At 50.5% G+C, this 24,834-nt stretch overlaps 1 protein-coding gene across 1 annotated transcript; it reads left to right on the forward strand.

Moving 5' to 3' along the window:
* The first annotated feature begins 19,866 nt into the window (after positions 1-19,866).
* Positions 19,867-22,944, forward strand: LOC139046675 (uncharacterized). The gene is made up of 6 exons (XM_070538060.1): positions 19,867-20,062; positions 20,131-20,294; positions 20,616-20,745; positions 21,846-21,989; positions 22,061-22,368; positions 22,504-22,944. The coding sequence occupies exons 1-6, from the start codon at positions 19,889-19,891 to the stop codon at positions 22,865-22,867; spliced, it is 1,284 nt and encodes a 427-aa protein (XP_070394161.1). The 5' UTR covers positions 19,867-19,888; the 3' UTR covers positions 22,868-22,944.
* Positions 22,945-24,834: the final 1,890 nt, after the last annotated feature.

Consider the following 24,834-nt stretch of genomic DNA (forward strand, 5'->3'; position numbering starts at 1 on the left):
TCCGCGTCCTGTGGGAATACCGGCGCGATCAGCAGCAAAAGTGGCAAGTGTACACAGACTCTCACGGGACTAGCAGCGGCGTACGGGTCCCAAAGGGTAATTCGAGAGGAGGAGAGCGGCTCGCGCCGCTCACTAAAGGCCCGTCAGCCGCCTCGGTAATGATTGCTCCGCCACATCTGGCGGCGGCCAGCTTTCGCTCTCTCACTCTCGCTCGCCCGTGTCAGAAATCAGGAAGCAGGCCTGCCAGGCGGGCGCTGACCGACGCGAGACTCCGCCGTGGCGGGAGAGCGCGCGTGCCTCTGCGGATTCGTTGCGAGTCGTTTGCCGACCGAATTTCGGCGCACTCGGAGGAAGCTGCCCGGTGCGACGCTTGCGCGCGTAAAAGAAACCGTCGCTGCATCAGCAGTGGTGCGAGAGAGCGTTGTGAAGACGCGTGACGACCGGGGCCCCAAAAAAACGCCAACACTCGCGGCGCGCCGCCTTGCTTAGCGTCGGCTGCCGGCACAGCAAGCTGCGCCCACTTCCTGCATTTCGTGTTTGCGCAGCGCCGCTCGCCTCCGCCGCGCCGTGTAGTTGTGTTTGTGTTCGTTCCTTCTTTGCTCGAGGTCGCTGCGGCCGGGTTGGCGCGTGCCGTCCTCTCGGGGAGCGAAGCTGCCTGCCTGGCGGAGCCCACTAAAACGTATTTGACGCGCGTGCATGGCGGCGCACAGTGTGCATGCAGGTTGGTTTGCTAAATTATTTAGGGGCTTTACGGTTTGCACGACGTGATGCGCCCGCCTTGCGCTCCCATTGTCAATAGCCAGCCCGACAGTCGGGTGTATGTTCTTTTTTTTTCTTTTTTTTTTCGCGTCAGTTGCGTGTTCTTAGCATTCTGTAGAGTTCTCGTGACCGCTGCCTTGCGCCATGAAATTGCGGCATGTGTTGCACGATGCTCTCTATCTTACCCGGTGCCGGTTGCAGCTCTGATCGTAGGTAATTGCGGGAGCGTAGTGGCTGGCCGCACTTCAACTGTTACAAGGAAACGTGGAAAGCAACGTCAACTTCCGTCTCTTTTACTTCGTTAAACGATCCCGAACGCGCCTGTGGGCCCCCGCACTCACACGCACACGAGACGACCATGTATATTGTGAGCATTATATTACTCCTTCATCTTCTTCATCTGTACATATTCATCATGGCCAGCATCATCGTCTTCAGCGCGCGACCTGCAAAATAAACCGTCGAGGTTTAACAGCTGTCTCGCAAGTGGTGGAGACTGCTCTCGATGCCTTGGTACTCTACGACTTCGAGTTTCCCAGGAGCTTCGTTCAGGTCGCCGCTTGCTCCACCTTTCCGCCACCACGTCCCAAGAAGATCCACCAGGAACCTCCGGCGTCACCGTCTCTGCTCCACCGGCCGTTCCTTCATGGACCGTCATCACGCGGCAACGCGATCCCACCATGTTCGCTGGCCTTCGTAGTGACGACGTTGACGAATGGCTGGACAATTATGACCGCGTGAGTGAGTCTAACCGGTGGGCTGATATGCTCAAGCTTCGCAACGTCGAATTCTACCTCACTGACGTTGTAAGGACTTGGTTCCTTAACCACGAGAGCACCTTGCCTGACTGACGGCATTTAAACACCAGCTTCGGCAGATTTTCGGCGCCCCCAACGTCCGCTCTGAGGTCGCCAAGAAAAAGCTTGGTGGACGCATGCAACTTCTCCGGGAAACATACACCTTTTATATCGAGGACGTCCTCGCACTTTGTAGCCGTGTTGACGCCACCATGACGGAATCTGATCGTGTTCGTCATATCCTACAGGGTATTGCCCACGTCGTGTTCAACGCACTGGCGATCAAGAATCCAACTACCGTTAACGATGTGATCGCGACTTGCCAACACCTGGACGCACTGCAGGCCATCCGTTGACAACCTGTCGCCGGTGACGCGCCTCCTTCGTCTGATACCGACCAGCGTGTGCTGATTCGGACTCTCATACGCGAAGAGCTCCAAGCGTGTGGCCTGCTCAGTCCTCCCGTTCTCCAGCCTCGGCCTTCGGTTCCTGGCCTGCGCGACATCATCAAAGAGGAGCTGTCCTCCATGAACTGCGCTGCGAACTGTGGCCCTCCTTCGCCATCTACCTCGTATGCTCAGGTTGCGGCTATGCAACCAGCGTTCGTTCGGACAGCGCCTCCTGCTACTGATACCGCCCCCAACCATCTGGCTACTACCCCGTCCGCCTGCTACAGCATTTTACACTACCCGGCCTATACGCCCGACCCCATTTGTTATTATTGCGGTATTCGCGGGCACATATCGCGTTTTTTTCCGAAGACGACAACAGGACAAACGCCGTGGCTGCGATGTTTATGAGAGAGACCTGTTGCTTTTTTCAGAAAGTGGGACAGACTTCTGCGACGGCTCATCGCATACACACACACAGATGGCACTTCCATCGTGCGCCGGCGGTCATATCGCGTTTCTTCCGCCGAACGCCAGATCATCGATACCCACGTTGCCGACATGCTGAAACGTAGCATAATCCGCCCTTCCTCAAGCCCTTGGTCGTCAACTGTAGTTTTGGTGCGTAAAAAAGACGGCTCAGTGCGATTTTGCGTAGACTACACCGTGCCTTGAACAAAATAGCCCGCAAAGATGCATATCCACTGGCCCGAATCGATGATGCTTTAGGTTCATTACAAGGCGCTGAGTATTTCTCCAGCCTTGATCTACACTCCGGATACTGGCCGTGCAGATAAGGCCGAAATTTTTGGACGGACCAAACAATGGCGAGACACTTTTGCTCGGTAATCATATAATTTTTTCTGTGCAGCTGTTAGCGTGCGACTTGCGTAGGCAACCACAGGTTCTTCGGAATTTTTCTGACATTGCAGAAGAACAGCGCCGATACCGTGGCCGCTGGCGTCAGTATGTAGAATAGATGGGTGCGGAGTTGTCAAGATGACAAAGCACAGGTTCGGACGTGAGGGCACGCTTGAGGGCGTCAAAAGCAGTTTGACATTCGTTTGACCATACGTAGGGAGCTCCAATATTTGTTTGTTATGTATCCCTTCATGCTTACCAAGCGTGGTTTCGCGTGGTTTTGTTTTGCGGGAATCCCCGAGTTCACTCTGTTATATTGGCTGCGCACAAAATGCGAAAGACGAAACAGCTACGACGAGGACGGGACCCAGTTCACTTTTTACGTGCTTACGCGCGCAGCCGTCTTTATAGTTTCGGAGTGAGCCAACTATAGAAAATTAAGTTTTCTTTGGTGCTGGCTGTGCCTTCACTGCAGTCGCTGCGCTTCTGACGCAGAGGCTACTTAGTTTAGCGGGGTGAGTCGCTTCCAAAGAGAGAACGCGAGCTGTGGTTTGGATTTTCAGATGTTCTCGCGGAATGTTACGCTTTTAAGACGCAAGTCGTCACAGCTTGACGTATGCACGTCGCTTGCTGAAGGGCCTTTTAACACTGTTCACCGCCGCCAAGAACCTGGAGCACCTACACGAGCCGTTTTTGGCCGTGTGTAACAAATTTGTTATGCAGGTAATTGCACACGCAGAATCTACCAAAACTTAAAGAGAAATCCCCCTATAGAACGCGGAGAAATACTCAATCGAAAACATAATTTGAAGAGACAAATCTCTTAGTACATCGAGGAAACGTTCTTTTAACTGCAAGCTTTCTGTATATAAACATCACGGAGTTGTGTCGACCATTGCGCAATGCGTCAGGCTGCGTGTCGCCGCTTATTTATGGCGGAAGCCCTGCGCCGAACGGCTTCACTCGCTCCACCCTTCCCCCCACCTCTCGCCTTCCTCCCCCCCTCCCCCCCCCCGGAACAACTGTCGCTTTCGGCGACTGCGACGGGGACACGTGCCGCACAACTTCGCGTGTTCGGCAGCCGTCGCACGCGATGCCATCATCATTACCGGTCGGCGCGGAACGGCCACCTGTCGCCACGGCATGCCGGCAGCGTCGGCCGGCTTGACCTCGTTCGGCCGCCCTGGCGTGAGTGCGCGACGCTCCCTCGCCGAATGGCCCGGCGTAGGCGGCAGGCGCGAAGACGCCGGGCGCGCGCGCACTCGTCCAGGTGCAGCAAACAACGACGCAAGGTCGATTCGGTGCGTGGCGAGGCGCTGATGGATGCGCGGGCGACGTTTGCCGGACGGATGCCTGGCGCCGATTGACGCAACGACCGACGTCATGCACGGAACTTCGGAAGACTCGAGCGATCGGACGCGCGCTATCTGCTCCGGCGCCGTGCAGACAAACGCCCTCGTCCACGGTGATCTGTTAGGGACATTTGATGCGCGTTTCCTGGTGTTTCCCGCAACTGTCACCATCCTTTCTTTGCGTCGTTGTTCTGTTGCCTTGTAAAGAAGCTAACAAAAAATGAAATCATTTGTCATCGCTAATACGTGCTACTATGCTAATCAAGTCGTGCTTAACGCTGCGGAGCTCTTATGGTCCTAATATACGAGAACAGAGAAATCGTTTTTTTCTCAGCAGCCACTGCCCCGATGTTGATGACGCTTTCGCGTTCAAAAGAAAATGTTAAACACTATAGTGACGGTAGCAAGGAGATCTTTTGTTTCGGCTCGTAACTTACTAGAAAAAATGTTGAAAGTTACAAATAGGTATGGAGAACCGCAGCTGTCAAGGTTGCAACTCTGTAATTCGGCTATGAAAACGATATCACGGTTATTTAAACTGCCCCTAATAATACATATAAAGTAGCCAATATTAATATATTATATTCCCCTCTGATATATATGCTGCCAATTCGTGAGTACGACTTTTGCATTACCATCATAAACAATGTAACGACTTTGCGTAAGCTTTGAATTCATACATCACAGTTCTCCACTTTAGAGCTCTAACGAACGCAATTTGCAGAACTGCGATACCTGTCTTTAGTGCCGAGGTAAGGACTTGCAAACTTCGGGCTTCAGTTTCTTGGAAAATGTTTGTAATTTTTGGGGCCGAGTCAAAATCTTGGAGGACGCTTAAATTTCGCCTTTAAGAGTGGAACGCGATACATTTCAAAGATCACTGACTGCTTGTCACGCTTCCCGGCAACCGCAGCTTTCTTGCGCATGCGCGGAGCCGAGTGCGACGGTGTTCTTGCAAGGAACCGAGCTGCCTGCGCCTCTCGGAACAGGCGTTTGTGTTTTAGTTTCCGCGTAACATAATTGCGTTTTCTGGTACATTCAAATTAAACTCCGACGCCATCATACCTGTAGGCTGTGTCTAGGTGGAACACTGCAATTTTTCTGACGTATTTTACTTTGAGGAATTCAATTAGTTGAGTAATGCCGCTGCGCCATGCGGAGGGCCTCCGTGGTTGGGGTTCGGAGTGACTTTTTGCCCAGCGGCGGCCGACGCCAGCATCGTATTTGTTGCGGCCCCCGGGGCCCTTAACGCTATCGCCTTATGCCATCGCGTTAAAATTCTGCTTCCTACAGTCAGTAGAATTTATTCCTTTCTTTCAAATGCATCAAACTTCATTCAAATCGGATCATGGGTTGTCTCACAAAAGTATTTACGCGTTTTACATGCATTTCGATAGGCGGCATCGGAGTTGAGTTCGAGCTAAAGGTTGCTCGTAAGAACAGCGCAAGACAACGTGGCCTACAAGGCCAGTACGGGCGGTAATCCTGCCCCGTGTAACAGCTGCCCTGTCTTTATGGTCCATGTCTTCGTTGTGCTATTCTTACGCCTTAAATATTTGGCCTTGGTCACAACTCGATTAAGCTTCCGCGGTTTTTGTGTCATCGCGCTAGCACCATCGTCACTGTTGGTATTGTCATCAACCTGCCACTGTGGTCATATTTGGCGTCATCGCCGGGGCAGCTATCGCTGCTTTGCATGCATGGGTCTACATTCTTTTTTTCTTTCAAGGGCGTCCTTTTCATGGCCCGAAACCGACCGGACGCGCGACCGTTCTCCAAATCGAAGGTACTCGGACTGCGGCCACGTCCGCCATTGGCACGACAAGCGATTTGTGCACTAGTGCAGTACTTGAAGGGCACCGGTTTGAGAGAGCGCTAACAGTGTTCCTGTGCATCATCCCACGTGCACTCAGGGCTCACTCCCTTCCTCGTTCCCTCTTTCTATTCCCCTTTCCCTGACTCCCAGTGCAGGGTAGCAAACCGGACGCCCGTCTGCTTGACCTCCCTGCCTTTCGTCTCCTTGCTTTCTCTATCTGTCTCTCTCTAGCCCCCAGAGGAACCTGGTATATAGGATAAACCTTTACCTGAAATAGGGACGCTTAGCGCATTTTAGCTGTATAGTGCCATCAGCGCTGGCAGTTGAAGCTTACCTTCTAGCCCGACGTGAAACAGGCTCAGTAGAGTGTGCACAAAGCCCTCGTGTAAATCTATAAGATTGAAAGCCCCCATATGCAAAACACATTGGCGAGCTTTGAAGCTTACGTATGCACGTGAGCTTGGAGCGTTTAGCGCAGCGGGCTACTTGGGCATTGTTATAGCTTAACAACACAGCCGATGCCAGGGCAACCACTTATATCTGGTTTCCGCTCAGCTACTTGCTCTCTATCGTGTTTGCAAAAAAAAGAGAGAGAGAAAAACTAAGTGATAAGATTGGTTTTAAGTCTCATCATTTCGAATGGATAAAAAAGTATTAGCGATGTCTTTTTTTATTTTTTTTCTTCACATCCCCACTGCAGGGTAGCAAACTGGATATGTATGTCTTACGGTTGACCTCCCCGCTTTCCGCATCTCATTTCTTTCTCTCTCTCTCTACTCGCAACTAACATGAACGCCAGGGGGCGCTGCGAGATCTTGCTACGCTGAGTAACATGGCGGATGCATGGAGGTCTTCGTATCCCCGTATATATATACATATATATATATATATATATATATATATATATATATATATATATATATATATATATATATATATATATATAGAGAGAGAGAGAGAGAGAGAGAGAGAGAGAGAGCTTCGGTGTAGGATGTTTATAGTCGGGCACTCAAGTCTGTTGCCCCCAGGTAGTGAAAAAGCACTCGAACTGCTTTCTAGGCTAATGGACTGTGAGTCTCACATTGATTATCGAAGCGAGAACAGTCTCCCGTGTGACAGCGAACCCGCGCGAGAGTCTTACGAGGCATCCGTTGGTCGTGGAAGCTCACTCGCGCACTGGTGCATTGTCGGAAAGTTGCAAGCGCGTTTATGCTGCTTTGATCCCCTGTCGGATACCTCACGCCGGCGACGCCAGGATTGCCGAAAATATGCTACCCGTTGACAGTTCGGCACGTTGAACGTGGCCCGCACCAGCACAGCGCCTATAGCTCGATCAGCTGTTGCCGCTGTGTATGCGCGTAAGTGCGCGGCGAGCGAGCGCTTTGGCGTTCTTGTTGCCTCAAAACGTTTTATGCGAAGCATATTACTAGAGCTCAACCCAGCTCCTCAGGCGCGGCGGTGTCGCCTTCAATACCACGTGACACCGTGACGTCACGACAGAGGAGAAACGGGGCTCCAACTCGCGCCGTCGCTCGCGGCGTCGCGGCGGCATATAAGCAGCTGCGCTTGCCTCTGCTAGACACTCACGAGGTGACATGCAGAGCTGCTCGTTGGAATGAGAAGCGAAGGTTGCGGCGTGCTACAGAGACTTTCTAGGTGGCTTTGCTACGGCGCAGCGACTACGCGCCCCGCATCGGACGCGGTGAGCGTCGAGCAACGCAGCGTTCGGCGCGACAACGAAATGTGCGCCTGAGCCGACGCCGACGACACCGGCTTTTCTGCGACACGAGCTCCTTAACGCTGTCGCGTTAAAATAAAGGCTAGTATGCTTCGCATCCTGGGCTTAACCTTAGCTAAGCCACAGCCATTTTTTTTCGTTTGACGAAGGCACTAGCTCTGCACAACCTTTTCAGACTGAAGAGACGCTGAACCTATAATCAAGCTTTGTACCTTATCGCGAGGCCTAGCTCGGCATGCGCGACGAGGCTGCGACGAAGTTTTCCCGCTAATTTTGCGTTCCTATTATCTACTCTACATTCAAGTATGCGCAAGGTCACTGTTGCATCGGTTAGCCGTGGTTATTGCAGTAGGTTGCCTCATTGTTTTGCTCTTGGAGAACAAAAACGAAGAAACAGAAACCGAAGGATCTGCTTACAATAAAAAACACATTTGCAAATCATGTGCAGGTTTGGCTTGTGATGCATGCCCTCATCGTGACTGATCACTCCCCGCTCTTTTCGTACCATTGCATATGGCCGCTGCACGCGTAGGCTAATGAAAGATAAACATCTGTATTTGTATTAATTAATGTGAACTTACCTCTTGCATAAATATGAGCAAATTTTGCCCGTTTCTCTATAGTTGAAGTATCTTGCAGGTCAACTGGCCAAAACTGTGTTTACCTCTGAACTGGCCATTTCCTTCAGACGCTAATATGAGATGCAATTGCGTCGATAATTACACATGTTCAAATGAGCACCTACTTATTTGCACTAGATAATAGGTTAGCGTGTCCAGGCCGCAAAAAAGGCGTACTGCTGTGCTGCCCAATAGTTATTTTGCGTGCTGGAGCGTATACGTGTTGTGCATAAACAGAACGATTTGCCGACGTGACTCAGGATCACCTGAAAGTTCATTGTTCCGATTTTCGCTTATGTGGTGGCCCCACGTTGTGCGCGGCATGTATCCGATATAACAGCCTCGTTCAAAATAAGATTCAGTGCGGTGGAAACATCTGCATCACAAGCTGCGTTATCGTGCCGGCTATCACATGAAACCCGCATACGCTGGGCGTTGTCATGATGGCGCTAACAACCTCAACGCCAGCTCCCTGAAGTTCGCCGCAGCGCTTTACTGCAAGTGTATAGTACAAGCAACACCTTCGCGTTCTCTTCCCACTAAGAAGAAACTCATCCTCGCCTGGAAAACAAACCTGTCTCGAGCAAAATGTTGAGCATACAATCATTGCCGTTGCCGCAGCTTCGGCGCCGATCTTTTGGTGAAAAAGGAAATTAATGAAAGGAAATACGCTTGTCATACCGTCTGGCTGATGAATACAGCAAAGCGCAGCGAAATTCCTTGGCCGTGCGGAGTTTCTTGGGTGGCGGCTCAATAGTTCTAGACGCGCACCCTGTCGCACTCAGTACTACAGCTATGAATGTAGGTCTGAGCCCACAACCGGTGGGTTCTGTGGTCCCCGTTGGACAGTCGTTGAAATCGGTAATAACATGATTGGTTCGAATAGTGGGCTCTCGAATGGAATACGAAAGCAATAGCAAAGATCATTCGGCTCGAATTCAAAAATTCGAATATTTGCTTATAAGAACAGGAAATGAGGCTAACGGTACAGAGTGAGCGTTATATACTGCAGCTCAACAGACATGACGCAAGACGGGCGTAGCCCACAGATGAACTGCTACACTGACAACTAAGTAAGGTTCATTGGAAAAAATAAATTACACCCCTATAAAATGAGAGAGTCATAAAACGAGCCCTGCAAAACGTTCCGGTTCCCTCGCTGTTCGCGCGGAAATGAAAGACTTGTTGTTCTTTTTCGTTTCTTTTTCCACGAGCGCCTAGTTTGTTTCAGCATCGACACTCTGGTGAATACACGCACCACTTTCCCACACTGCTACGTGCGCAGCTGAGTGTGTTTTATGCGCATCGTGCAGGATACTAAGTGCTCGTGCCTCCTTTCACTTCTTGTGTTTAAACTGAATTTTTATTCGCACTTTAGTTTATACCCAGAGAGAGAGAGAGAGATAAAAGAGATGAGAAAAGCAGCGAGGTTAACCGAAATATAGCTATCCAGTTTGCTACCCTGCACTGGGGAAAAGGTAATGGGAGACAGATCTTTAAAAATATGCACACACATGAAAAGAGTAGGAGAGGGCAAAGATGAAAAATTAGAAACACACACACACAAAGGAACGGAGGAGTGTCACAGTCGTTCAAGCAGGTCGCTTGACCGGAGAAACCTCAGTAGCCCATTCACCGCCTTCTGGTGTGAAGGTCGCATCAGCCGTCACTCCAAGGTTGTCTACTCAGAAAATGGTCGGTCATCGAGGCGTGCCAACGCCGTCACGAGCGACTGTCTCTGGGAGCTGTAGCGAGGACAATGACAGAGGATATGTTCGATTGTTTCCTCGCTGCCGCAACTATCACAGGTAGCACTGTCAGTCGTTCCGATGCGGCAAGGAAATGCATTCATGAACGGCACTCATAGTCATAGTCGGCAGAAAACAGTCGTTTCGACTCGGTATAGCCCAGCTAGAATGCGTAGTCGGAAGGATGGGTCAGGCGGTGCAGTCGAGTATTGTCGGAAAGCTGGCGCGTTCCACATGGATCGTGTGGCATCACGCGCTAGTATGCGAAGCTTTGCTGCTGCGTCAGTTCTTGATAGGGTGATGGGTCCCTTCAGGGCACCTTCTAGAGCCCTCCTAGCAGCTTCATCGGCGTTTTCGTTGCCCTTGATACCGAAGTGTCCTGGGAGCCACTGAAAAGTGACTTCATGTCCTTTCTCTGCTAGCTGGTGATATAACTGCCTTATTTCTAGCACAAGTTGTTCTCGTGGTCCATGACGTAGAGCGGACAGCAAACAATGCAGGGCTGCCTTCGATCATGCGAAGTGCGTTACGAAGCGCAGCAAGCTCCGCATCAGTCAACGTTGTCCGTTGAGATGTTTTCAACTGAATTGTCACGGCTTTTTCGGGAGAGATCACAGCTCCTGTAGATCCGTCCATATTTGACGAGCCATCAGTGTGAATCTGGAGATGATATTTGTCTCGTGCAGCATGGGTATAGAGATAGCTGGTTGAGAGCCGGCGACGAAAGTGCTGCTTTCGTTCGAATTCCTGGTACTGAGAGTCGAACTAGTGGGCGAGCCAAACACCAAGGAGGTGCACGGAGCCTCTCGGAAGCCGTATAACCTCTAGGGAGGCGGTCACTGCACGCCGATATCTCCTGGCAAAAAGAGGCACTGGGCCGGTCTTCCGGTAGCGCGGCGAGGTGGTGGGAAGGGGTGCGGGCAACGTGCCTGAGTTCTGGGCCCAGCAGTCGGCTAGCCTTAGAGCCTTGTCGTTGATCTATACTGTTAGGAATAGCCTGCCGAGGTGGCAACGTGCAGGTTATTTCAGCCCACTGCACGTGTTTCGATCCACCCGCAGTGGGGGCGCCCTTCAGAGAATCAGCGAGGACAGCGCTAACCAACCATGCGCTTTTCGAGACGCCAGACAATGGACCGCGGCGGAGGCCTCTGTGCGAGGTCCGCTCTGGAATTTAGAGGCGCCGCCTGCGGTCGCGCGTGACCACCTGGCTACGGGGACGCAGGACAATGGACACCACGACGACTGCGCTGCAAAGGTCGTCTGCCCGCGGAGGGGGCACTGAAACCTGTGTGTGCGTGTGTGTGTTTGTAAAACGTCCCGCAGAGAGGCGGCTGGTTTACGATGACGTCGAACGTTTTGCCTCACCTAGGGATCTAGGGAACGCGAAGTGGATAAAACCAGCTGTTGTCGGCGGCTAGGGTGTGCTCGTCGTCGTGCTCTGTGCTCGTCAATGTACTCGTGAGCTGTGTGCTCGTTTGCTGTATGCTTCGCCTTGCGGGCTCCATTTGGGAGTCATGTTAGACTGAGTAAATGTATCCCATGTTTAAAATGTAAATAATGTAAATAAATCCTGCTTGCCTAGTCCTGTCGACCCAACTTCCTCCGCTCGTCCTACAAGCCCGACTCCAAATCTTACAAATGGTATATACGCTATGGGCCGTTTAGTGTTCTGCGCATGCGCAGTGATAAACCTCTATTTACAGCGTACGCTAAAGTGAAACTGTCTATTGTTAGAAAACAACCCCAACGACGCTCCTTACGCCGACGTTCATCAAGGACCTCCACAGCTTCTATTACACGCATGTCATGTCCGTTCACATTGCCTCCTTTGCTACTCAGGACAAGCAGACTTGACTCCGGGGGTAAGGATGCCAAAGACAAGTACACCAAGAGCAAGAAAGCTGTAGAAAGCACGGCTGTTGATTCTTAGTCTACACTCCCAGGACGCACCATCCTATCTCCGATTAGCAAGGCACCGCGATAACATGGAACTCCCCATCAGCTGCCGGTTATTTGCCGGAACAAGACTGGCAGGTCCCCATAATACTAGAGTCACTATGATGCCCTTCACATACTTTTTACTAAGTTGCGGGCTGCGCCTCGCAAGTACTGGACGCCTTCCATCCATGTACATGCATGATTTCAGCAGACAACACGGCTCTTCCGAATCCAAGATCCTTGGACGACGGTCATGTGTGTCGTTGATTGACTCGTTGCGCATCTTCACGCGTACGCGCAACAAGCACTCCCTGCTTCTTTCTCTCTCTTCATCTATATATCCCTATGCCACCCTATGCAGGGTAGCAAACCGAACGTGCGTCTGTCTGGCTAACCTCCCTGCCTTTCCTCTGTTCTCTGACCCTTTGCTGCCGCGCTTCGCATTAAGTCTTCACCGGACACTGCATGAACTAAGGGTGACTTATTTTTTATACTTGAGTCGTCAACGTGTGGAAACATCGTTCTACTCTTGCAAAATCTGATGATAAAATTTGCACTTTCACCCAAAGGACGAAGTAAAATATAATTGAATGCGATAGCAAGGGTTAGGGTTGCGATTCAAATTGTCGGACGGTGTTCTAACTAGTTCTAGCTACACGCGGGTCCGAGTAATGTGGAGGCGACATACGCGGGTGCGGCAAATTTTCTACCGCCATGAAAAGCTTTGCCACGCCGTGTATGGCCTGTAATTACATCGCCCAGGCGCCACTACGCTACCCATGAAGAGCCGCGGCAGTAAAATTGCATCACTTTTCGAGCTGAGCGCTGATATTGATTTGCACTTTGAACATATAACGGCCTGAGCAGAATTAAGATACAAGGCACGAGCTGTGAATTTTATGTCTGGTGACATTTTTGTGGGCTGCCATTGTCAAAATTCTGGTGTATAATTTAATAAAAAACGTAGGACTCAGTATGGGAAACTTGCGCTGTTGAGACGCCAGCTCCAAGCGCTGTTGTGCCATTACCACAAGCCCGGATCCCGAATCTGCAAGATGCGGAATCTATCCTGCGAGCGCCACAATTCTCCCTTCACAAGTCAAGATGCTGCGCCTTCGTGCGGGAGAAGCCTCGGCGAAGCAGCGTGTTTAGACGTGCCCGCGTGTGCCCGACAGCCCGGCGCCGCACCTCCCTTGCCTGGAGGTCACCGCGCGCGCGAACTTTGAACCGGGTGGCCAGCGCGGTCGCTGGTTGGACCCCTCGGACGACCGTCGTGTGCTGACTTTGTATTGGGCCGTTTGAGTGACAATGGGCCTCGGGGATTATAAAAGCAGCGACACGCCGCTCGAAAACAGGATCCGCCGACCCCACCTGGAGAGAGGGTCGCTCCCGACTGGGGTGAGATGTGTCACGCGTTTTCGCCGGACGCCGTCGTGCGAGAACAGTCGCGTTTGTGTGAGCTCTCGGCCCCAGTGCCGATCCGTTTATGTCCTGTATGATAACCTGTATATAATGTATAAAGTCCCTTTTGTTATTCTCATCGACGCCAGGCTCGGAGTCTTCGCTACCAACGCTCTGTCACGAAACGGGTGAAGAGCGCTACGGGACCACAAAGCCGTAATCGTGGTGCAGCGGTGCAAGTTCGTAACACTGGTGGCACCGGTTGGAGGTCCGTAACACTGGATGGCAGCTACGGGATTGACCGGCATCAGCTACCTCGGCGCGGTGAGTGCCTGAAGTTTACCTCAAACACCAGACTTTCTCTGACACAGGTTATAGTAGCTCAGGGATTGACTTGGTGTTGCATTGTGTTTAACCTTGTGTGTTTCAAGCCTAGTAAGAGTGTTTTGAAAACCAGGGGATGCTGAGAGGGTAAACAGGGCAGTGTGTGAAATACTTGCATATGTCTTACTAGTAGTGTTATAGTAGCGTACGGCAGGTATATTCAAAAGGGGTAAACAGCAGGAGGACAGTGTGAACGATGGAGAAGTACAAGGTGAAGGAACTTCTCGAAATTTGTGAGGAGTTGGGCATTGAGTTGGGCTCAACCAAAAGAAAGAATGCGATCCTTGAGGTCATGAGGACTGGGGACGTAACGGCTGAGGAAGCCGCTGAGGCCTTGGCGGGTATCAATGAACGTCGGGAAAGGGAGGAGAAGGAACGTTGCGAGCAGGAAAGGAGAGAACAGCAACGTCGCGAGGAGGAAAGGGAGGAAAGGAGAGAACAGCAACGTCGCGAGGAGGAGGAAAGGAGAGAACAGCAACGTCGCGAGGAGGAAAAGGAGGAAAGGAGAGAGATTCGTGAGCACGAGCTTAAAATGAAAGAGTTGGAGATCCGAAATAGCTCGCCAGCGCCTAGTCTCACTTCTAATATTCCAAGAATACGCGATCAACTTCCACCCTTTGTCGTCGGAGAGGATATGGCCAAATACCTCGTGAAATTTGAGCACGTGTGCGAACGGAATAGCATTGAGCGATCCCTCTGGGCACAGAATCTGTTAGCGTTGCTTCCTGGGGAGGCATCAGACGTAATAACTTGCTTATCGAAAGAGGCGTTTGAGAGCTACAGTGATGTGAAGGAAGCGCTACTGCGGAAGTACAAATTGTCGCCCGAAGCTTTCCGGCAGAGGTTCCGGTATGCAAAAAAGGGTAAGGAGTCGAATGTTGACTTCGCGTTTCGTCTAAAAGCCGACTTGGTGGAATGGCTGAAGGGCGAAGAGGTTTACGACGACCGCGACAAAATTGTCGAATGCATCGCGTTGGAGCAGTTCTACCGTTGCATTGATGAGGATGTCCGGCTCTGGCTGCAAGATAGGCTAAAGGAGGTTAAGCTAAACAAGGCAGCAGAGTTAGCGGAAGAGTATTACACACGCCGCAGCTTGCACAGCAAGGCAGTGCGCATAGAAAAAGCAGATAGAAGAGATGGGTTTTACGGGAAGCCCGACGAACGGAAGGAAATCACGCGTCGCGAGTTTCGGGACGACGAGTCCCTTCCCAAAGAAACTGTAAGGGATGGACAGAATGCATCTCAGAATGATGACGATGGTCCGAAACAGCGAAACGAATTGACGCGTTCTTTTGAAAGACGGAGACCGTTAACCTGCTACAATTGCAAAAAGCAAGGGCACATCGCTGCAAGCTGCCCAGAGAGAATTGCTTTTGCAACGATACAGGAAACTCACAAAAACATACGTCTATTGGAGCCCTATGTGCAGGAAATTAAGGTAAACGGCAAGAAGTGCCGAGCACTGCGGGACTCTGCAGCAACTATGGACGTTGTTCACCCGTCTTTCGTCTCCTCGAGTGATTTTACGGGAGAGTGCGTTAGGATACGGCAAGTGGCCGAGAAGGAGAGTGTCTGTTTACCGATCGCAACGGTTAGCATTGAAGGAGAATTTGGAAAACTTAACACCGAAGCCGCTGTGTCAGCCGCCCTCCCGGAGCAATTTTCCTACCTCTTCTCAAATAGCTCGGAGCAGCTGCTGAGGGATCAGGGCAAATCATTCTTTGCCGACGTGGCGTACATGGCCCCCACGCGATCCAAAGCGCGCCCGCTGTCGAGGGAACTTGACTTAGCGTCGGTGAGCGAAAAGCGGTGCGGCGCACGGACCGATCACGGTAACTTGAGTGGCGAGCAGTCACGGGAGAGGCAGAGCTCGGAGGCTGGCCTAGACGAGCGGGTCCTGGAAGTGAGTGGGAGTGACGCGTGCAGTGCTAGCCGCGGTATAGACTCGACGCCGCAATTAGGCGACGCGGGCTCCGCACTCGCTCCGGTTTCCGCCAGCCGGCAGGAGCAGGCTGCAGTTGAAAGAAAAAGTCTGATTCGCGAGCAACAGGAAGATTGTTCATTAGCCGATCTGAGGAAGAGCGTCAAACGGGGAGTGGAAAAAAGGGGGGTTTCATTTGGCAAGGAACCTGGCTTATTGTACCGCCGCTACACGGATAAGCAGGGTCGCAAATATAAGCAGCTTCAGATTCCGCGAAAATATCGCCGGGAAAAATGAATGACCTCATTTGCTTCCTCAGAAGTATGTTTTCGGTCCAAAGCGATTTCAAGGGGACCATTCTATTTGTAATTATTATTGCTGATTAATAATTGTTTTTATTTTGGTGTGTTGTTGATTTGAAAACTGATTGTTTGAGCCTTGTGTGCTAGATCGTACACCTGCCTCTTGTTGCAGCGGGAGCAAAAGGGAATAGCGATTAATTAGGTTGATTTGAATTATGGCCTTGTCTGGTGTTTGACGGGAGACAGAGGGCACTTGTTCGTGTTGGGTGTTGCCTTTTGCCGGTCGGTTTTGCAAGCTGCAGAACGACCAAGCGGGACCAGTGGCGAGAAGCAAGGTCTTAGGAACGACCCGAGCGGAGCTGGTCAAGGTGCCTTGGCGACGACGTGGTGAGCAGAGCTCCTGTCCTGACGAGTCGGACCTGGGCACGTGAAGTTACCTGGCGTCCCGACAATGGACGTGAACTTGGACGAGCCTGACGAACGTGCGCGCCTGGCATCCGAGCCACGTGGAGGCAGCTCGTCTTCCCGGCGCCTTATCTGAGGGCGGGGATGCTGTTGTGCCATTACCACAAGCCCGGATCCCGAATCTGCAAGATGCGGAATCTATCCTGCGAGCGCCACAATTCTCCCTTCACAAGTCAAGTGCTGCGCCTTCGTGCGGGAGAAGCCTCGGCGAAGCAGCGTGTTTAGACGTGCCCGACAGCCCGGCGCCGCACCTCCCTTGCCTGGAGGTCACCGCGCGCGCGAACTTTGAACCGGGTGACCAGCGCGGTCGCTGGTTGGACCCCTCGGACGACCGTCGTGTGCTGACTTTGTATTGGGCCGTTTGAGTGACAATGGGCCTCGGGGATTATAAAAGCAGCGACACGCCGCTCGAAAACAGGATCCGCCGACCCCACCTGGAGAGAGGGTCGCTCCCGACTGGGGTGAGATGTGTCACGCGTTTTCGCCGGACGCCGTCGTGCGAGAACAGTCGCGTTTGTGTGAGCTCTCGGCCCCAGTGCCGATCCGTTTATGTCCTGTATGATAACCTGTATATAATGTATAAAGTCCCTTTTGTTATTCTCATCGACGCCAGGCTCGGAGTCTTCGCTACCAACGCTCTGTCACGAAACGGGTGAAGAGCGCTACGGGACCACAAAGCCGTAATCGTGGTGCAGCGGTGCAAGTTCGTAACACTGGTGGCAGCGGTGGGATGTTCGTAACAGCGCTCTCGTCAAGCTAAGGACGGTTGTAATGTTCACACTATCATAGCCCAGCATGCGACCTCTACAGCTCAGCATTTCTGTCGCATCACGGAAGCAAGCGCAGCGTGCGCCATACGCACAAATTGTGAAACGCTGTCGTGGCGGCGCCGGCCGGGATGCGCGGAGGCGAGCGCTATCTGGTGGCGTTGCAAAAAACCCAGCGGCGCACGCGACCATGATGATCATGATGATTTGGCATCCTCTTTGAAACGGGGGGGGGGGACAAATCGTCACCTAGCCTGCTTGAGTCACTCAGGTATGCTATCAATGCTTTTCCCTCTTGCATTCAGAATTTGTACACGCATCTTTAATCTTCTCTAACTACCTCGGTCCGTTGCCTATGCCTGTAATGGAACCGGTCGTATCAGTTTCCTCCCTGCTTTCTTTTTCTTCATCGATATTCCAAACATATCTTGCATACCTCGAGCGCTGACCGGTTGATTCTTCCGTCTGCTTTAAATCCAAGCGTTTCTGGAAGCTGAACTTTACGTACTCCTTTCGCTGATTGAATCCCTTCGCATGCAATTAGGATGTGCCAAGTGGTCTCCGGATTTTCGCTGCAGCATACACATGCTGCATCTAATTGCGGATATTTGCTCCGGTATATTTGAACGCGATAGCGTTGAGCCCGTGTCGCAGAAAAGCCGGTGTCGACGTCCCAAGTCCGGGGTCGCACGTAGCTTCGGCCAAAAGATTTTCGAACCACCCATTCCCATACCTTACATGTGACGCAATGGACTGAGTGAACTAATTGAATTTCTCATGCTAAAATACGTGCAAAATTCGTAAACTATGACTTACGCACAGCCTACAGACATGATAGTCTCGGGTTGTAATTTGAATTTACGAGAAAACACAATTCTGTTATGCACAAACTCAAATCCCTGTTCCGGCGTTTCTACAATTCATAGACCGGAGACGGCGTCCACCATTTGCGCACGCCGGCGCGTGAACATCTCGGGAGTCCACGTAGCTGTGCGCCCAATTCCTTCGAAGCTTTCCAGATGGCGCTCGCCTCCGCCGCATCGCGGCCCACGCGGCCATACATTTCTACCAGTAAGCCTGGTTTCGTGCATAGCGTTCGCCGCGAGCGTTTACCGGTAAACATTACGGCTACATACGCTGCAGTTGCCGGGAAGTGTGAGAAGCAGTCAGGGATCTTTGAATGTTATCGCGTTCCACTTTTGAAGGCGAAGCTTAAGCGTCCTCCATTTTTTTTTTGTCCTTGGGCAAGCAGCTCGAGCCTCTAATAGCAAGGTACGGTACTTTCCTTCGTGTTAACGTACAGATTTCCCCTTCTAATTTCCTTTTTCTCATTCTTATAAATCCCCTTGGTCTTTTTCGTTTCCATTCTTTGCATCGGCGGACGACGACGAAGTGTTTCTGTCATAGAACGCTTGTACCTTTGTCTCGCTTTGTTTATTTCCAAACTCTTGGAGCTGCCGCTCCCTTGTTGCGGCAATGGATGAAGAAGCCCTCGAAGACCTTCCTGGAGTCAAGCCATCACGTGGTGTTGCGTCCAGGAAACGCGGAAATGCGTCAAGTGACACGGACAGCGAGTCAACCGAGTTGTACTCAGACAGCGTCGACTCGTCGGACGACGGTTTCACACTTGTCATGAGCCGAACCACAAAAAGAAGACTGCTACGGAGGTCATCGTCGCCAAGTGTCTCCACCGTGAAGACAACACCACAGCGCTGGCCGTACACCATGCTCTTCATGCCTGTGGACCCAGTGTCCAATCTGCGACTGCTAAACAGGCAAGTCCTTTCCGCGTTTCTTGAGGGAATCGCGCCAAACGAGATAAAGGACGTGAGAATAAACTCACGGAAGAATGTCCTAGCAGTAGATGTTCTACACCGTAGTGCACTGCAAAACCTACGGCACGTAACGGAGATCGACAAAGTACAAGTTCGATCCATGATACCCTACAGGCCGTAATGGCACTGTCGGCGTCATTTATGACGTCGACATTTCTATACCAACCGACGACTTACCTATATTAATAAAGCCAACTACAGAAGGCACTCTTATTAAGCACATCACAAGACTTGGCAACACACGTTGCCTGAAGCTGTGGTTTGAGGGAGACAGCCTTCCCTCACACGTCAAAGTTGGCCACGTCCGCCATCCAGTCCGCCCATACATACCGAAGCCCCTGCAGTGCTACAAATGCTGCAAGATGGGACACGTAAAAGGTGTGTGTAGGAATAACCTGGTGTGCCCACGGTGCGCTGAAGCGTGTTTCACATGCAAGCGATTGAGCGAACGGAGCGAACAGCGGCGCGGCGCTGCGAAGCATTTCGCGAGGTTTCGTTTCACATGCATTGCCGCCGCGCGTTTTCCGCCGCTGCGAATACCAATGTTGCTGGCAAAAAACGCGGGACTTTCAGCCAGTTTCGGTAGTTTGCGACTACCCATATAAGCGTTGCTTTGTCCTTGATTGTCAAATTTTTATTTTATAAATACATATCCTGCGCTTTAAGTATCTAAATCATGCTTACTTTTTATGTTTTGTGTTGTTTTTGTAAAAAGATGCGCATATGCGGCGCACAAACTCGCGAGCGTCTCGGCATTCTGCCATAATGGATGCTAGCGTGTGGACGGAGGCGGAGATGGAGATGGATTTATGTGCGCCGCATGACGATTCCTACACGCATCTCCTTTTGCTCGAGGAGTACTGCCTTTTAAAAAAACGGAAAGCTTTGCTCGAGCTCCGGGTTCCACGGCGTTGGTGGGTGAGACCCATCTGGGAGAATCGGAAGGAGGAATCCGAGTTCCACACCGCGGTGAGTTGTGTTTGCACAGAAATAGTTATCGTGTTGCTGGTACTTTACTCTGCAATATTTTCGTGCAGATGCCGCTGCTCATGAACGCCGACACGGAGTATTTTCAGAAGTACTATAAGATGTCGACAGAAAAGTTTGAGGAGCTCCATGCCCTCGATGAAGGGCCGCTTACGAAGCCCTTCGTTGTGCGGGAACCTATACCGTCACGCGCACGACTTGCAATGACTCTCAGGTAGGTCGACCCGCCGTGGTTGCTCAGTGGCTATGGTGTTGGGCTGCTGAGCACGAGGTCGCGGGATCGAATCCCGGCCACGGCGGCCGCATTTCGATGGGGGCGAAATGCGAAAACACCCGTGTACTTAGGTTAAGTGCACGTTAAAGAACCCCAGGTGGTCGAAATTTCCGGAGCCCTCCACTACGGCGTGCCGCATAATCAGAAAGTGGTTTTGGCACGTAAAACCCCATGATATTTTTTCAGGAGGTCGCCGCATTTCATTGATAAATCGGTGACCCGAGTACGCCAAGCTGACATTACTTCTGAGCTTCCTTCCAGGTACATGGCATCAGGGATGCAAATTCAAGATATCGCCCTGGCATTCAGAGTGGGCATCTCAACAGCTGATATTATTATCCGCGAGACTTGCAAGGTGTTGTGGGAAATTCTTCAGCCCATTTGTCTCAAGGTATGTTGTTGGCAGGAAGAGACCGTTTAGATGGAGGTGAAACGCTAGGCGCCCGAGTACTGTTCGATGGCAGTGCGCATTAAACCGGTCGAAATTAACCCCGAGCCCTTCACTACGGCGTCCCTCATAGCCCATGTCGCTTTGGGATGTTAAACGACCCCATACACTACAGGAATCTTTTTCTCCCCATATGTGATGTAGGTAGCCTACATATTATATGTAAGAATACTGCAGGGATAAACTCATATACATAATGATTGTTTATTAATCATCACTGCATATTCTAAGAGATTTGTTTTTAAGAACAGTTTAGCAATGAGCATCGTGTGAATTAGACACTGTCCACTCTATGTGCACATTGTACATGACAGTGAGGAAGGGCAAATTGCAAGAGAGCAAAGGGAGAACTGCATATCATGAATGTCCATTGTAATATTTCCAAAGGCACCTGTCCGTTTAAATACAAACTGAAAACAAAATAGGAAGCATGCAGATAGTGTTGAGAGTGTGAAGTCTCTAAAAGTATTGCATATGCTACAAGAGCTCAAGAGCAAGTTCATGCAGTTTTCCCACCAACATGCACGTGGTTATATACTGTAAAGATACCAGAATTATATGTGTGGTATGCACTCTTTGATTTGGAGTGTTTAGTGAATGGTTCCTAAGCTTACATGCCTCCCCCCTTTCAAAAAGAAAGAATAAGCTGTATGTGATCTGTTGCTTGAGGCATTAAGATTTTATCGAAGTGTATATGTTGCTCTGCTTGTCAGTTCGTACTACAAATAAATAGAACGAACTAAAGACAGGGACGTTAAATAACTGCAGGATGGCACTTCTCTTTACATGCCGCTCTTTGGTTTGCACTGTTTCTCATCTTACACTAAAAATGCCTTTATGTCTCCAGAAGAGGGTTGTAGCGCCGAAAAACACAGCAGACCGCAAGCGAGACGGGACAGGCACATATGGGATGCGCCTGTCCCGTCTCGCTTGCGGTCTGTTGTGTTTTTCGGCGCTACAACCCTCTTCTGGAAACATGCACCAACTAGCCCCCCAACAAGTATTACTCAGTTACCTTTATGTCTGCTTCGTTCCCACCACAGGTGCCAACTACTTCCGATTGGCAGAAGGTAGCCGAAGGATTTTTTGAAAAATGGAACTTCCCGAATTGTGTAGGTGCCGTGGATGGGAAACACGTGCAGATTCAGGCCCCACCAAATTCAGGCAGCCTATACTTCAACTATAAAGTAATGTACACATTGACCCGTTTTTGTTTGTAAATCACTATTTTCTCAATATTAACCATTCATCATTCCAGGGCACATACTCTATAGTACTTATGGCTATAGCAGACAGCAATCTGAAGTTTATCCTAGTAGACGTTGGGGCCTATGGGCGGCAGAGCGATGGCGGAACACTCGGAGCCTCAAGGCTAGGGAAATTCTTGGAACGTGGCCTCCTCGGTCTCCCGGCACCAAAATGCCTACCAGAGACTTCAACGGTGGCACCCCACGTTTTCGTAGGGGACGAAGCGTTCCAGCTTCGCCCCGACTTTCTTCGGCCTTACCCAGGTAGAGGCCTAGATGAAGGCAAACGAATATTCAACTATCGGCTCAGTCGTGCAAGGTTTGTTTCAGTGCTACATTAATTTACGGTATGGGTGTCATCACTGGCCTAGCGGCAGAAATTGTTGACCTAATTTGATGTACCTCTCGAGATCACAAGTGCAATGTACTTGTATCAAAATTCTTTTCATTTCAGGAGGTGTGTTGAAAACGCATTCGGGGTGATGGCCTCGAGGTTTCGAATTTTTCGCCGAGTTATTAACCTGCACCCCGAGAATGCAGATTACGTGGTAATGGCTGCATGTGTGCTGCACAATTTTCTGAGTGAAGATGCAGCTTACATGCCACCGAACTATGCGGACTCAGAAGACTGCTACGGTAACGTGACTGAAGGCCAGTGGCGGGAAGAAGACACCCAAGCCATGCTTGAATTGGCGCCTCCGGTGGGCCACAACTACAGTCGCAGTGCAGCTGCAACAAGGGAGATTTTCAAGAACTATTTTAATAGCACGCAAGGAGCCGTGCCATGGCAGTGGGCATCAGCTGGACTGCGGCACTGAAGACAATGCTCTGTGCCACCTCTCTCTCTCTCTCTCTCTCTCTGTGTGTGTGTGTGTGTGTGTGTGTGTGTGTGTGTGTGTGTGTGTGTGTGTGTGTGTGTGTGTGTGTGTGTGTGTGTGTGTGTGTGTGTGTGTGTGTGTGTGTGTGTGTGTGTGTGTGTGTGTGTGTGTGTGTGTGTGTGTGTGTGTGTGTGTGTGTGTGTGTGTGTGTGTGTGTGTGTGTGTGTGTGTGTGTGTGTGTGTGTGTGTGTGTGTGTGTGTGTGTGTGTGTGTGTGTGTGTGTGTGTGTGTGTGTGTGTGTGTGTGTGTGTGTGTGTGTGTGTGTGTGTGTGTGTGTGTGTGTGTGTGTGTGTGTGTGTGTGTGTGTGTGTGTGTGTGTGTGTGTGTGTGTGTGTGTGTGTGTGTGTGTGTGTGTGTGTGTGTGTGTGTGTGTGTGTGTGTGTGTGTGTGCAGCAAGCAAGCAAGCAGGTTTGGCATGGGGAAATAAACATGGCATGCGAATAAACCGGAATACGCCTTATTCTTCTTCGTTTGATGGGTGCACAAGAAGGCCCACTGGGTATTTCCCTTGACTGTACTGCTCACAAATGCTCAGCAGCTCCATCTTTAAATGCATCAGCATGTGTGCAGGAGTTGCTTCAACTTGTGGTTTAAGTGACAGCAAAAAATGGCTTGAAGCGTCCATCGGCCTGTGAGCAGCAATGGCATTCCGCACGGATTGCAGCTGCCTATCTGTCTCGTCCAGTTCGTGGCGCCTCTTTTGTCGTTTATTTGGCGCTTTTGTCTGGACACCGCTTGTGCTGGGGGTTGCCGTCATAGGCCCCGCTTCATTTGCATCTGCACAGCCTGGGGTTTGAAACAGTACTTCGAGGGTGTCCAAAGAGGCATCTGGATCCTTCTGACTGTTTCGCGCTGGGCTTCCGCATGTAGCTGCACCACTGTTGGGCGCCAAGTTCCCACTAGCTGCCGCGTTGTCCGCGAGAATATCTGTGCGACCAACTGAGAGATCAGTTGGTCCAAGGTTGCAGTAGCTCCTGCGTAGAATGTGCACAAAGTGTCAACTCGTTTTCACATGCATATTACTTGTTGCTTACCGTCTCGTTTCAACGGCATCCCTGAGGAACTCTAGCTGCTGCATATATGGCCAAATTGATTTGCTAGCAGCTGCTGCTCCACTCTTCTTTGTGTCTGCTTCATCTTTAATTTTCTTTCTAAAAGTATCTTTAAGATTTTTCCACCTTGTTTGGATTTCTTCCATAGTCACTGAAATGGGGACCAGTATACCACATGATGTTAATCAACAGAAGGGATAAATAATTTTGAGCTCATATAAAGGTCAAAGTTTTGCATGAACATGCGGATTTTGCCATCTGTGAGCACAATAATAAAATAAAGCCCACATGAACGGGCCTACTCGCAGTAGCTTTAGCTCGGGCGCAACTCCGATGCAGCCTATTCAAATACGTCTAAAACACAAAAACACTTTTCTAAAATAACCACTGGGCCGATGTTAATGAAATTTGTTGTATTTGAGAGGGAAAGAAATTATAGTGACTGTTGGTTGCAGAATTTCTATTTAGGGCCTTAATTTTGTTACAAGAATTTCCAAAAATTCGGAAGTTAAGAATAGAGGCACCAAGTTTACAAATTATTTACTCGATCAAGAGCAGATATCGCGATTCTGTAAACGGCATCTATTGGATCATTCAAAGCGGAGAAATTCGATATGCGAATTTATATTTTACGTGAATTCGTTACGATATGTACAAGGGTTCTGCAAAAATTGTATTTCCACATTACTAAATTTTTTGAGAATCATGTGTGACATATCAATTTTGTCAGCGTTAGATGTACTATTAGATGCAATCCACATAATTGTGCCATCGTTTTTCGTTGCTGAGTTACGGAGTCGTAAACTGGGTAGTTTCGTTTTCCGAAAATGTGCGCTTTTTGCCAATTTTTAATAA

Source organism: Dermacentor albipictus, chromosome 1 (assembly GCF_038994185.2).
Source record: "Dermacentor albipictus isolate Rhodes 1998 colony chromosome 1, USDA_Dalb.pri_finalv2, whole genome shotgun sequence".
Taxonomy (NCBI): Eukaryota; Metazoa; Arthropoda; class Arachnida; order Ixodida; family Ixodidae; genus Dermacentor; species Dermacentor albipictus.